The sequence below is a fragment of the Eretmochelys imbricata genome, chromosome 8 (assembly GCF_965152235.1).
Source record: "Eretmochelys imbricata isolate rEreImb1 chromosome 8, rEreImb1.hap1, whole genome shotgun sequence".
Taxonomy (NCBI): domain Eukaryota; kingdom Metazoa; phylum Chordata; order Testudines; family Cheloniidae; genus Eretmochelys; species Eretmochelys imbricata.
Genome location: NC_135579.1, coordinates 53,780,967 through 53,793,385, shown reverse-complemented (window position 1 = coordinate 53,793,385; position 12,419 = coordinate 53,780,967). Strand labels below are relative to the sequence as shown.

General features: G+C 51.2%; 1 protein-coding gene across 3 annotated transcripts in view; it reads right to left on the bottom strand.

Moving 5' to 3' along the window:
- CACNA1E (calcium voltage-gated channel subunit alpha1 E) overlaps positions 1 to 12,419 on the bottom strand; it is a 225,220-nt gene that overhangs the window by 51,608 nt on the left and 161,193 nt on the right. For all 3 annotated transcript variants that reach the window (XM_077823463.1, XM_077823464.1, XM_077823465.1), the window contains 4 exons: positions 12,249 to 12,408; positions 11,438 to 11,567; positions 8,971 to 9,030; positions 7,457 to 7,563 (listed from right to left, as the gene is read on the bottom strand). In XM_077823463.1, coding sequence (XP_077679589.1) covers positions 7,457 to 7,563; positions 8,971 to 9,030; positions 11,438 to 11,567; positions 12,249 to 12,408 — 457 coding nt within the window. The remainder of the gene's footprint in view (positions 1 to 7,456; positions 7,564 to 8,970; positions 9,031 to 11,437; positions 11,568 to 12,248; positions 12,409 to 12,419) is intronic.

Sequence of the window (12,419 nt, the reverse complement as noted above, 5' to 3'; positions counted from 1 at the left end):
TTCACTGGAGCTGTGGTCTCTCTGGAACTGCTGTTGTGCCAGGCTTCTCCCCTGTTGGTTAGAAAATTGGTCTTTGATATGAGCAGAATGTTGCTGAGAATGTAGCTGGTTATCGTGTTATCTCTAAACCAGGGGCAGACAAACTTTTTGGCCTCAGGGCCACATTGAGTTTCCAAAATTGTAAGGAGGGCCAGTTAGGGGAGGCTGTGTGGCCCCCTATCCGCCCTGTTCCCTGCTTCTTGTCCCCTGACAGCCCCCCCGGGACCCCTGCCCCATCCACCCCCCGTTCCCTGTCCTCTGATGGCTCCTCTGGGACTCCTGCCCCATCCACCCCGCCACACTCCACTTCCCCTCACCGGCCCCGGACTCCTCCCTGCCCCTGACTGTTCGCTACCGCCCCATCGAACCCCTCCTCTCATTCCTGACTGTTTCCCCGGGATCCCTGCCCTATCCAACCACCCCTTCTCTCTGTCCCCTGACTGCCCCCAGAACTCCTGCCCCATCCACCACTCCCCCTGCTCCCTGTCACCTGACCGCCCCCAGATCCCCTGCCCCTGACTGCCCCCTGCTGCCCCATCCAACCCCCTCTCTCCTTCCTGACTGCCCCCCGGGACCCCTGCCCCCATTCAACCCCTCTGTTCCCCGCTCTCTGACCGCCCCAACCCCTATCCACCCTGACCACCACCCCAAACTCCCCTGCCCTCTATCCAACCCCCCCTGCTCCCTGCCCCCTTACTGTGCTGCCTGGAGCACCGGTGGCTGGCCGCGCTACAGCCGTGCCACCCGGCTGGAGCCAGCCACGCACCGCGCAGCACCGAGCACCGGGTCAGGCCGGGCTCTGCAGCTGCGCTGCCCCAGGAGCTCGCAGCCCGGCCGCCCAAAGCGTTGTGCCGGCGGCACAGTGAGCTGAGGCTGCGGGGGAGGGGGAAGAGCAGGGGAGAGGCCGGGGCTAGCCTCTCAGGCCAGGAGCTTAAGGGCCGGGCAGGAGGGTCCCGCGGGCCACATCCGTAGTTTGCCCACCTCTGCTCTAAATGGACCAGGATTTGCTGGAGGCCGTTTAGCCGACTGACCATTAGATTTGCAGTGGAATAAAATTAGGTGAAATCCAGGTTAACCAAACGGCAGTTTGTATGAAGATTCCCACCTCTGCGTTTCCTCTACATTGGCACTACTACCAGGAAGCATATGCTGGGAGCTCTGTCTCTGAGCACTAGCTCTGGCTTGGATTTAGATTCAGACAGGTGTCCTTTAGGTTCACCTGAACTCTGTAGGCACTGAAGGTTTTGTTAGTTTCTAATTACAGGTTTTATCTCTGTAACAGTGGTTTTCAGGGCCTTGTGACCCTGACCCATCACCTACACACATGGTCTATTATGAATCAGCTTTTCTATGAGACTTACCACCACCCTCAATCACCATAGTAACGAAGCTCTTCACATCCCTCCCTCACGGGGGTGTTGGTTAAGTATCAGTCTCCCTATTTCACAGATGGGGAACTGAGGCACAGAAAAAGTGATTTGCCCCAAGTCACACAGAAAGTCTGTGGCAGAGCCAGGAACTGAACCCAGGTCTCAAGTCACAGTCTTGTGCCTTAACCATCCTTTCTATGGGAATTTCCAATGGTTTATGCCTTACTGCTCCTCTCCTGCCCTGGCTTGGGAAGGAGGCTCACTCTGACATTAGCAAATGGTTGCACAGGCAGAGTTTCATGCAGTGAGTTTCATGAGGAGACTTCTCAGGACTATGGCTCATCCCCAACCATCAAAACAAATACGCTTCTTTTGTTTTCAAAGGAATCGGACTGGGAGACCCACAATTTGGCTTTAAAATGCTGCTTCATGTTAGTAAATAAACTTTCATTGATAAATTTGTTGATTAGCAGCAGATGATGGGAGTTTCTTCCCGTATGAGTGAGGCCTCCTGGTAGGCCTGGAACGCTGATAGAAACCTGTCCACAGCTTGCTTTGGTGTCTACCCTCTGATGCCACAGCAGATGGGGCAGGTAAGCTCTGTTTTTTCCTTCAAGCTGACAAGAACTGGAGACGCTACTCCAGACTGTCACCTCTGGGTTAGTGCGCTTTATGGCCTCATAGAAAAATGTGCTAGTGCGGGTTAGTTACTTTGTGGCCTCATAGAAAAATGCTGCACAGACTCCCGCATGCCCAAAAAAACTGCCCAGAGGTTTCTGGAATTTCCGCGCACACTCAGCACTCTTGGCGTGCCACTCCTCTGAGGGAGCGCTGCTCGCTGCTAGCCCTGCCGAGGGCACATGAAAATTCCAGAAACCTCTGGGGAGTTTTTTTGGGAGTGCAGGAGTCTGTGCACCATTCTTCTGTGAGGCCACAAAGTATTACAGCACTCTAACCCAGAGGTGACAGCCTGGAGTAGCGTCTCCAGTTCTTGTCAAAGAGCAAATTGACTGTGCCTTGGTGATTCATCCAAGGGCTCCCCATATTTATTTGAGCCAAGTCCCTGCTAGATATCTGCTGAGGCCAGTCTGAGCACGACTGTGAAGTAGGTGAAAGTCTGATGAAGCAACACACTTTTTAAAATCACTCTGCCCTGGATATTTAGAAGCAGTTCCCAGCCATTGTCCAAAATCCTGAGCTAATGGAATAGTTTAAAGATAAAGTTAGATGTGGTCTGTTAACTATTATATTCCCAGTGATGGAAAAACAGAGCCTTTATTTTGACTTGTCTAAACATGGGTTTAGTATAAACTGGGTTTGTTTGCATAAATAGGGCTCTATATTATTAGTATTATCAGGGTGCAGGTGAGGTATGAGAGAAGATGAAGAGCATATCAACAGGTGCTGCAGGTTAGGATTAAGATATATTAGCAGTTCTATGTGGAGATTTGCTCTGTAGCTATTTACACTTGGCCTCGCTTTGACTAGGGCTTTAATCAAACCTAAAAAAACACACAACTTGCACCATTAATGTTATTCTGACATTGTTTCTAGAGACAGTACTGAAAGTTCTTCCATGCTGGGTGTTAGGATAGTGCTGTTTGCTCATAACTCCAAGAGAACTCAGACCTGCTACTACCAAGGGATGGAAAGACTTGCTTCTATCCCAGCTGTTCAGGGCCAAATTAATGAGAGGACTGACAGGACCATGGCTCGAGCTCCCCACTCTCAAGAAGTACGGGGGCTCAATCTTTTATAATATTGTAGAAATGGCTATCGCCACCTTTGGTGAACATGTAAAGCTGCAAATGAGTGCTGCTAGTTTACATAATACCTATTAAGAGCATGAGGGGAGACAATACCTAGCAGTGTATTTAGTTATTATTAATTTATTATTATTATTATTTATTAAACAGAGACCTTTGCAGGTGTGTTGGGAAGTTTATGTAGGCTACATTTAGTTAGACACATTAGCTCTCCAGGCAGAGTTTGAGTAAGAGGCGTTGAGATGGCTGCTCTCTGTGATGGCATACCAGAGTTTTAGGTGACATGGTGAAGTAGCAGGTGATCTATGGATTTGTGGCTTTACAGATCTGGGTTTGTCTGGATTAGTTTTTAATAACAACCGGGCTGTGGCTATTTCTTTGGAAACCTCACAAGAACTACACAAGGATTGCATGGCTATTTTGTGTCAAGTGTGCGCCATCAAACAATAGACTGAATGCTGTGTATCTAGAGAAGCCATTCTTCTGACATCTGGCCTTGTGCCCATTGGATTGCATCAGATACACTTTACTGATTCCACAACCATAGGGGAGCATCCCAGGGCAAACCTCCCTGAATGAAGAGAAGGTGTCAAAGCTTGTACAAATTTACAGAACATTCAAATACTCCATGAGTGTTCTAGCGTTTCTTCCCATGAGAAATGCTGAAGGTGATGACATACCTTTGTAAGGATATTCTATACATGCCAACCTTCTCTCCCCACCTCCCACCCACCTGTATTCAGTGTTCCATCTCTCACTCACTAAGCTCAAGTCTCCCGATTTCAGGACTCTACCACATTGCGACTGATAACAAACATAACAGACTGACATCACCCGCAGACTTAGTGTTACGGGTTGCCACAAATATACAGCAAGACCGTAAGACAGCCCCTCCTTCACAAATAGCATGGCAGTAACCCAGCTAGATGTGCAAATACCCAGAAAGTCCAAGGCTGTGTGCCTTTGTTTTGCTCCCACAAAAAGCAAAGGTGGACGAGGGAGAGGGGTGCATGGCCCCTGTGTGAAAACCAAATTCCACACAAAGAAGATCATCCAGGGAAAAGAAAAGTGAATTCAAGAGCAACCTGGAAGGCACTTCCCCTTGAAACCACAATGGAGCAAGGCAGGCAGCTATGGACATTTATAGTTGGTGAACATTCTGCATCTCCACAGGAACAGAGGATGGCAGCAGAAGGTGCCAATGCCTGGCAGTGCCCAGTGCCAGAGAAAAAGCTCCACCCACCAGGCTGAGGAGGGGACAGGCAATCCAAAGGAGAGACAGGTGTTCTTATAAATGCTTTATAATGTAAAGCCGATTGGAAATCACAAAGGAGCAGCCGTCATTATGCTGAGGCAATTCTTCTCTTCTTTCCCTACCCAAGGTTATGAGCATCAGATCATTCTTCAAAAACAGGAGACAACTGCCCCAGGAAAAATTTGCAGGTTTACATTATAAAGTGCTCTTGTACATGGTGTAAGCAGCTACTGATCTATATATCTAGCACTACTACGTAGGGCAACATATATGTTTGTTGCAAACATACAGAAGGCATGTGGGCCTTCTCTGTGTTGGAATTTTGAGTGTCTAAACCAATGGATAGAATGCTTTCCATTGAGAATTCAGCTGCTCCCCAATGCCAAAAGATAGATTCCCCTTCTTAGAGATGGCCATAGTTGTAAAGGAGCCAGTTGCCAGTCACTGAGGAAGCCAGGTGGGTCTGCAAAACACTGGGGACAGAACCTGGGCAATGTCTGGGTTGGTGGGAGGGAGAGAATGTGCTGGTGACAGTGTCAGGCTGACAGCTCTGCAGACTGAAGTTCTGTTTAGCCACAGAACAGGCACAGCCCACGTGGTGACAATGCAAGCTCCCCCACATTGCCCTGCTGATGGGCCCCAAACTGACCAAGAAGGACCACCAATGTGAGTGAGAGCAGCATAGTCACCACGTCCCATTCAATCAATCTTTATCTTTCTGTTGAGGCTGAAAACCCGGGGGTCGGTTAGTGCTGATTGTGGCGGTGGTTTTCGTGATGCAGACACTTGTCCATTGGGAAATGGCCTGAAAAGCCACCAACAGCCAGCAGATGGTAAGAACTTTCAGTAACTATTAGCCTGGATCTGAATGGCGACCAAGACATGGAAGGCTCCATTACCCTACTACCTATCCCTCGAGCTGCGTAGCCTGTCCTTAATTGCTGGTATCCCCAGTACAAGCAGCTATCCTGTGCGGAGCCACAGCCAGAATAGTAGCTCAAATGAGTATGAGTTCAATCTCCACAAGAGAGAGAACCTGGACAGGAGGCAGGAAGACCTGTATTTTCTACCCACCTGACAGAGCCACTATACAGCTCCTGTGGTATGGCTGACTCTAAATCACCTGAAGACTATACAAGGAGTCAGAGTCATATCCCCACCTAGCAGAGCACCTGCTCAGTCACCTGGCAGCCTGGCTCAATCCCCAAGATATGGCACCAGGTAGGTCCCAGAGGGCTGACCTCATTCCCCCACTTCACTTTCTGGTTGGGTCCACAGGTGCATGAGCTAACCTGGTCAGATGCAGAGCCAGCTGAATTCTCCAGGGCTCTTGGCAAAGAGAGAGCCATGACTGAAAGGACCAGAGAGTGTGAGAGAGAGAGCAAGAGCAAGTGCATGAGCCAGTGAGAGAGAGGGAGCGAGAATGAGCAGGTGTATGTGCCGGGGGAGCAGGAAAAGTGACACGCAGAAAGGGGAGTGATGGATTATGGCCCATAATCCATCAAGTGACCTCAGGCCTCAGGATCCCTGAGGCCCCCTGCACAGTACCTGAGCTGTGGACAAACAGAGGGCTTCGCTCTCCACGACTGTCAGTCCCTCCCCTTCCACCAGCACTAAAGCCACGAGCGCACGTTTCAAAGGCACAAAGAAAGAACAACAACATGACAAACTCACAGCATGCTGGCACACAGGACCCTGCTCTCCGCTTCTTCCCTTCTCAGGAGGTACCTGAGCACTGAGCAGACACTGCTCAGCAGGATCATTGGCCCTCGAGACGTCCTTCTCTGAAATTCTTCTTCTACTGTGCCCATCACCATGGGCTCAGAGCCCCTAGATACCCACCCCCATCCTTCCCATGGAAGTACAGCCCAGCCCCTCACTGAGATGACACCGCATGTCCTCACTCAATGGGAGGGAGGGGGCTGGGCAAATCGGTAGAAATTAATTCCAACCCCCAAATATCTCCCTTGGAAACAGAAGGAAAAAAGCCAGATCCTCATTGACTGGGGCGAGGCCCTGATGAGGTCAGCCTGAGGAGCAGGTATGCTCCTGTTCTCTGTCCCCGTCCCAACGCACAGAATAAGCAGGGCAGTGCCATCCTGGTGTTCTGGTGCCATCGCCTTGGTAACAGTCTAGGTTGCAACCACTTGGCTTCTGCGTGTTCAGGAAGGTCAGCATGTCTGGTTCTTCCCCCACCCACACTGTGTGCTAAGTGCAAAGCATCTCTCCTGCTCCAAATGGCTTTTAAATGGCAAGCCAGTCCTCACGCCATACCCCTCTGAGATTGAGAAACTGCATGCCACAAGCCTGCACCTGAAAATGGAGAATGCCGATCAAGGCGAAGCTAAGGAACTGCAGAACTTCCTGCCCCTTGGAACCGGCCTGTCCCTGCTGGCTAATGTACTGCTCCCAGGATGTCCCTGATAATGCAGCTGGTGGTACAGAGGACAAAGGGGCTAAAACAGCCAGTTGTGCTGCTATCTTTAATGAGGAGCACAAACCTGTAGCATATCCTGAGGGAAATGCCCTCCCCTCCACCAGGAGGAGTGTGATGGGAACTGGCCAGCGGATGTTATCACTGCATGGGACTAAGTGTTTGTTTGCCAGTACCAGCTCTGCCTCACACCGTACTTGTGTCACCTCTGTCCACCTTAGGTATAATTAGCAGATGCCTAACTCCATCTCTGCGAGCCCTGCTCTCCTTCCTTCTTCCCCCCTCTGCCTCCTCCTTTCTTCCACGTCCGAGGCTGATGTCCCTGGCTGACGTCCCCACCAACGCTGACAGGGAGAAGCCAGCAGCTGTGTTGCTGGGCGGTCGGGCCAGGCTCGTAAGATTCTGTCTCTGCAGTGTGACTGTGGACTGCCAAGGGAATGGGAGGTATTCAGAAAGTGAAGGAGACCGAAGGAGGAATGGATTCACAAGAAAAACGCAGCTGGCTCTTGCTGCCATCCTAAGCTCGCCCCGCCAAGAGCGACTCGACACACCTCCCTGGGAAGGCAGCGTAAAATGGGAGACAGCCACTTACGCCAAGGCGAAAGCCACCAGTGCCCCGACTACCACGATGAAATCCAGGATATTCCAGAGATCTCGGAAGTAAGAGCCATCCTGCAGGATCAAGCCCTGGTCTATCATCTGCAGGGAAGGGATGAAAACACAGGCAGTAAATACTTCACTTAGCACCATCAAGTAAAAACCGCCCCACAAGTGGCCGGATTTGCAGGGTTGCTGAGCACCCCACTGGTCCCATTGACTTCAGGGAGCATCATGGTTGACCAGCCCTTGGACTCTGCTGAGCTGAAGCTGCAGGGGGCTGCACCAGGGACACCTGCTCCTGGGCCATCTTGTACCTACATAAGCGGCCTGGTCATCAGAGGTGCAGAACACTCAACTCCCACTGATGTCAATGGGAGCTCAGCACCTCTGAACATCAGGCTTATTCAGTTGCCTAAATATGGATTAAGTAGGTTGACCAGGTAGCAAGTGTGAAAAACCAGGATGGGGGTGGGGGGTAATAAGCGCCTATATAAGAAAAAGCCCCGAATATCAGGACTGTCCCTATAAAATTGGGACATCTGGTCACCTTTGGATTAAGGGGCCTAACTCTAGGCACCCAAGTGTAGAAATCCTGGCCCTAAGTCCTTAGAGGAGCACCACACAGACTCAGCCCTATGGAATTCAAGAGGTGGCCAGTAATAACAACACAACAACAAGCAGTGCCTATATAGCACATTTCATCAGTAGGTCTCAAAGTGCTTCACAAAGGAGGTCAGGAACATTATCCCCATTTTACAGATGGGGAAACTGAGGCAGAGGGAGGGAGGTGACTTGCCTAACATCACCGAGCAGGCTAGCGGCCTAGCTACGAATAGAACCCAAGACTCCTGTATCCCAGTCCAGTGCTCTACCCACTGCGTCTCACTGCCTCTGTCTTGTTGGGATGCAATCGGGTCAGGATGTGGAGGAGGTTCCACGAAGGGGGTTTTTTTAATCCAAATTTAAGACAGAACTAACCCCAAGCTGTGATTTCGCATTCTGTTCGCAGTAATGCTCAGACAATTTCTACTCACAACGAGGAAGTCACTGTAAATTGAGACTGTGCCAACAGCCCCCCTTCTCCTCCCCACTCTGCCTGACCTTGCCAGGCTCACTCGGCGCTAAGGGAGAGACGGTTCAGGGCTAAGCTCCGCTGCCTGGAGTCCCCTCACCTCCAACAGCACGGCACAGCCGGCAGTTCCGCACGCCAGGCAGTGACAGGGCGAGGCATAGGAACGGATCTGGGCGGCTCCAGGGATTAAAGTGACAGCTACCCTCATTTACTTTCTTCTGACCAAAGATGTTGGGCAGAATTTTGCACAGGTAGAGCAGCAGCCTGCGGGACAGCCCTGACAGCCTCTCTGCTAGCCAGCAGGTGGCAGCACTAAGGAAACAGCTGTAATTTAAGGGGACCTTGTTGGGAAAGCAATGCACGCCCGTCCTCCCGCTCCCTTCTTCAGCACACCTACACAAGCCTTTGGGAGCTCCTCCGAGTGATTCTCTTACCTTTATAATCATCTCAAAGGTGAAGACACCCGTGAAAACGTAGTCAAAATACCTCAGGACCTGCGAAGACAGAGTAGAGGCAGTGGGTGTTTGTGAGGAACATCCCCTCAGGCTGCACGCCCTGGGCTCACTCGTGCACCCTCCTAGGGACGCACATTAACTCCTCCACCACTGAAAATCAAAAAAAGGGCCTACATTCTTGTCCTGGAGCCAAGCTAGGAAAGAGCCCATTACCCAGGAGCAAGGCACAGCCAGAAACATAATCCAGGTATCCCATGAAAACTTCCTGGCCATTCATCAAGCCGCTACCTATGCTATAAAATCTTGGGTGCCTTTCTGTCTCAGCCAGGAGAAGCTGGAGGCCTCTCTGCAGAGACTTGTGGCTGGGATGCCCAGTTCCCACCCCTGCAGGTAAAGCCCTCTGTTCCACTAGCATTGTCGCCTCCCCCCAGCTCATGTACCCCGCCAGAGCTAACCCATCGCAGCCACTGGGTCTAGAAATCATTCAGCGCTGGGGGTAGCTAAGGAGGATTTCCAGTGACCTGGGCAGTAGCAAACGCTGCTTTGATTTTTAACTCAGACCAGTGCAACAGGAATGCAAACCCTCCGTGTCCCTGCAGCGCAGTGAGAAATAACTGGGGGCACGCTCATCCTTCCCCTCCCCCACTTCCATTCACTTCTGGCCCTGCTCTGCTTCCCCACTTCACTCTGCCTCCCATTAACCTTCCCTCGCTGCCCACTCCAGGGCTCCCTGATGCTCCTGACACAGCACTGACTTCAGATTCCTTCCTCCTCTTCTGCAAACCCTCCCTTCTCCTGTTAAAGGGGCAGCGCCCCGCCACTCTGCTAGCTGGGGGTGAAATTCACTGCTGTGCAGGGTCAGCACCAGGTGTGCGTCCTCTTATGTCCCCCCAAAGACGTCTTAGATCCTGCACCGCCTTTGGGCTGACACTCTGCAAAGGGATGAATTTCTGCCTGCATGAACATCAGTAGAAAGGGGACGATTTGACTACTGTGACATGGTATCCTCGGGGCAGTGACTGACTGGCTCACCTGAGCTGAGATTCACTAATGCCAGCTTCCTGACTCACTTTTCCTGTGCAGTCTGTGTCACCAACAACAGAGACAAGTAAGGATTTGCCATCCCAGCTTGCTAAATTCCAACTCTGGTTCTGCCCCATGGAGCACGAATGGCTGGTTTCAGGTAGGCACTCCTAGAAGGGCCCCTCCGTTCTAGGCGTGAGGCCATTCTACGTGGCTTACAAAGTAACCAAGGCTGGTCTGTGCTTTCATCCCCTGCTCAGTCTGGTTGGTCTGTCAATGCACCCAGGCTGCTTAAGTGCAGGTGAGATCAGATCAACAGCTTGTCCTCCAGGAACTGACAGACGTAACACACCCATTACATTGCCACAAAATACCGGCTACAATAACACCAGAACAAACTGTGATTTCTCATTCAACAACCGAGCCCCCGATTCAATTTTCCTTGGACAAATCAACACAAAACCTTTTTCCTAGCCTCCCTCCTGCTGGATGACGTGATGTGATAAGATGAGACCCACGTCACAGCAACGGTCGTCTCTGTCCTGCTCCCTCTCTTTCTTGTGAGCCCTATCAAACCACCGGCCTCTGTTCACGCTGTTCCTGTGACCATCTCGCGGCATAGCCCCTCACTCAGTCTCCTTTCCTTTAACCTTGACATCCCCCAGCCCAACTCAGGCTATGTCTTCGCTGTTAAGAAAAAGTGCAGTTTACTGCAGGAAAGTCACATGCACTCGCTATCTCGCTGTACTTCCTACTGGAGGCCAGGCTCTGCAGTTTTACCATGCAATACACTAGGCGAGTCAGTTACAGGCAAAGATATAGTGCCAACCTTACCTTGCTATGTCATGGGGAAAACCACAGGTGCTTTGTTGCCCCCAGGATTTCACAGTGGGATAATGATCACGCGTTAGTTCTTGGGCAGCCTCAGTTCACCTATCCATCACATCGGACAAGTACCACCAGCCTGCCTCAACCACCCTATTTCCTTCTCTGGCCTGACACCATATCCTCTCCCATCAAACATCCGCCCTTCCTGACCCTTGGTACCCAGTTGTATCTTTCTCTCCCAGCTGACTCTGAGGCCTCCACACATATTCCTAGACTTCAGATCTCCCTCTCTCTAACAGCACGCTAAAGGGTGCCAGGTTTAGAAATGATACGTGAGCATCTGGTTGCTCTGAGGGTTTGTAGTTCTGAACTTGACGCTGAGGCAGGATTGTGGGTGTCACGTGGATGGGCACGTGCAGCAGCAAAGAGGATGCTGGGGAATATATCCCAGCATGCCATCTGCTACCACTCTGCAAAGGAGCAAGACAAGTTAGCAAGTACAAATGCTCTTCCTCCTCTCCCCACTTTGTTCTGAGCACAGCTGATGGATTGGGCAGGAGGGGGAGGGGAGATCAGTAAGAAAGCGTGCAATCACTTTATTCCTATCTGAGTTAGTCAGGACAGGGTCCTCTGCTGCCAGGGCAATGCTGCTCGCGGCAATCACCAGGAGGATGCACATCTCGAAGTAGCGCAGGTTCACGATGTAATGGCAGGCCCGCCGCACTCTGCAGGAGAAACAGTTCAGAGCAATCAATAGCTGTGTGTCTACATTACCCAGGTCTTAGACAAGGTTACACACAAAAAACTGCATTAAACGGTCATTGGTTCGGTTGCACTCAGAATTAGGAAATGCCAGATTTGTGGTTGCCTGTGCAACCTTAATTTGGCCCCCTGTGCATTGAATCAGGCAGGGATCTTCTGTGGAAAAAACAGTCAATGAAAATGTAATTAAAGATCACAATGCGCACGTTGGGGGGACGAATGGAATGGAGCCAGGCATTGTGGGAGCTGGGCAGCTGGAGTCACAAGGAGTCCATGCACCGGCAGGAGCTGAGCTCTACCCCTGTATGGCTTCAGGGGTAGCAAGCATCAGGCTGCTCATGCATCTCCCAGCCCTGTTGTGTTGCTGAAGCCAGCTGGCCATCTGAGGTTGCTGCGGTAGCTGAGCAGGTGGGTGAGGGAGCCTGGGCCAGTATTGCTCCTGCCCCCCTGGAGCTGAGGAAGCAGCAGCAAATACAGAAAGTTGGTGGGGTGCAAGTAGGGGGCCGCAAAGCTGGCTCAGGCTTCCCCAGCTCCTCCAGAGACCCAACTGGCTAATGGTAAAAACCTACAAGACCCTGACCCATCAGATCCTTCCCTTCTCCAGGGCTCAGTTATTCCGGTACAAAGACCAAAGAATATCTCACGGGTTTGTTGTGCTGAAGATAAACATGGAGCTGTGAGGCACCATCGCTTTGCCCGTCTCTGAACTTTTCTCCTTCTTCCGTTTCTTCTTCTCTTTCTCCTCATCCTCTTTTGTCTCTGCCTCCTTTAAGGGGCTGGCTTCTCCATCCGTCTTGTTGCTAACTGCAAAAGAA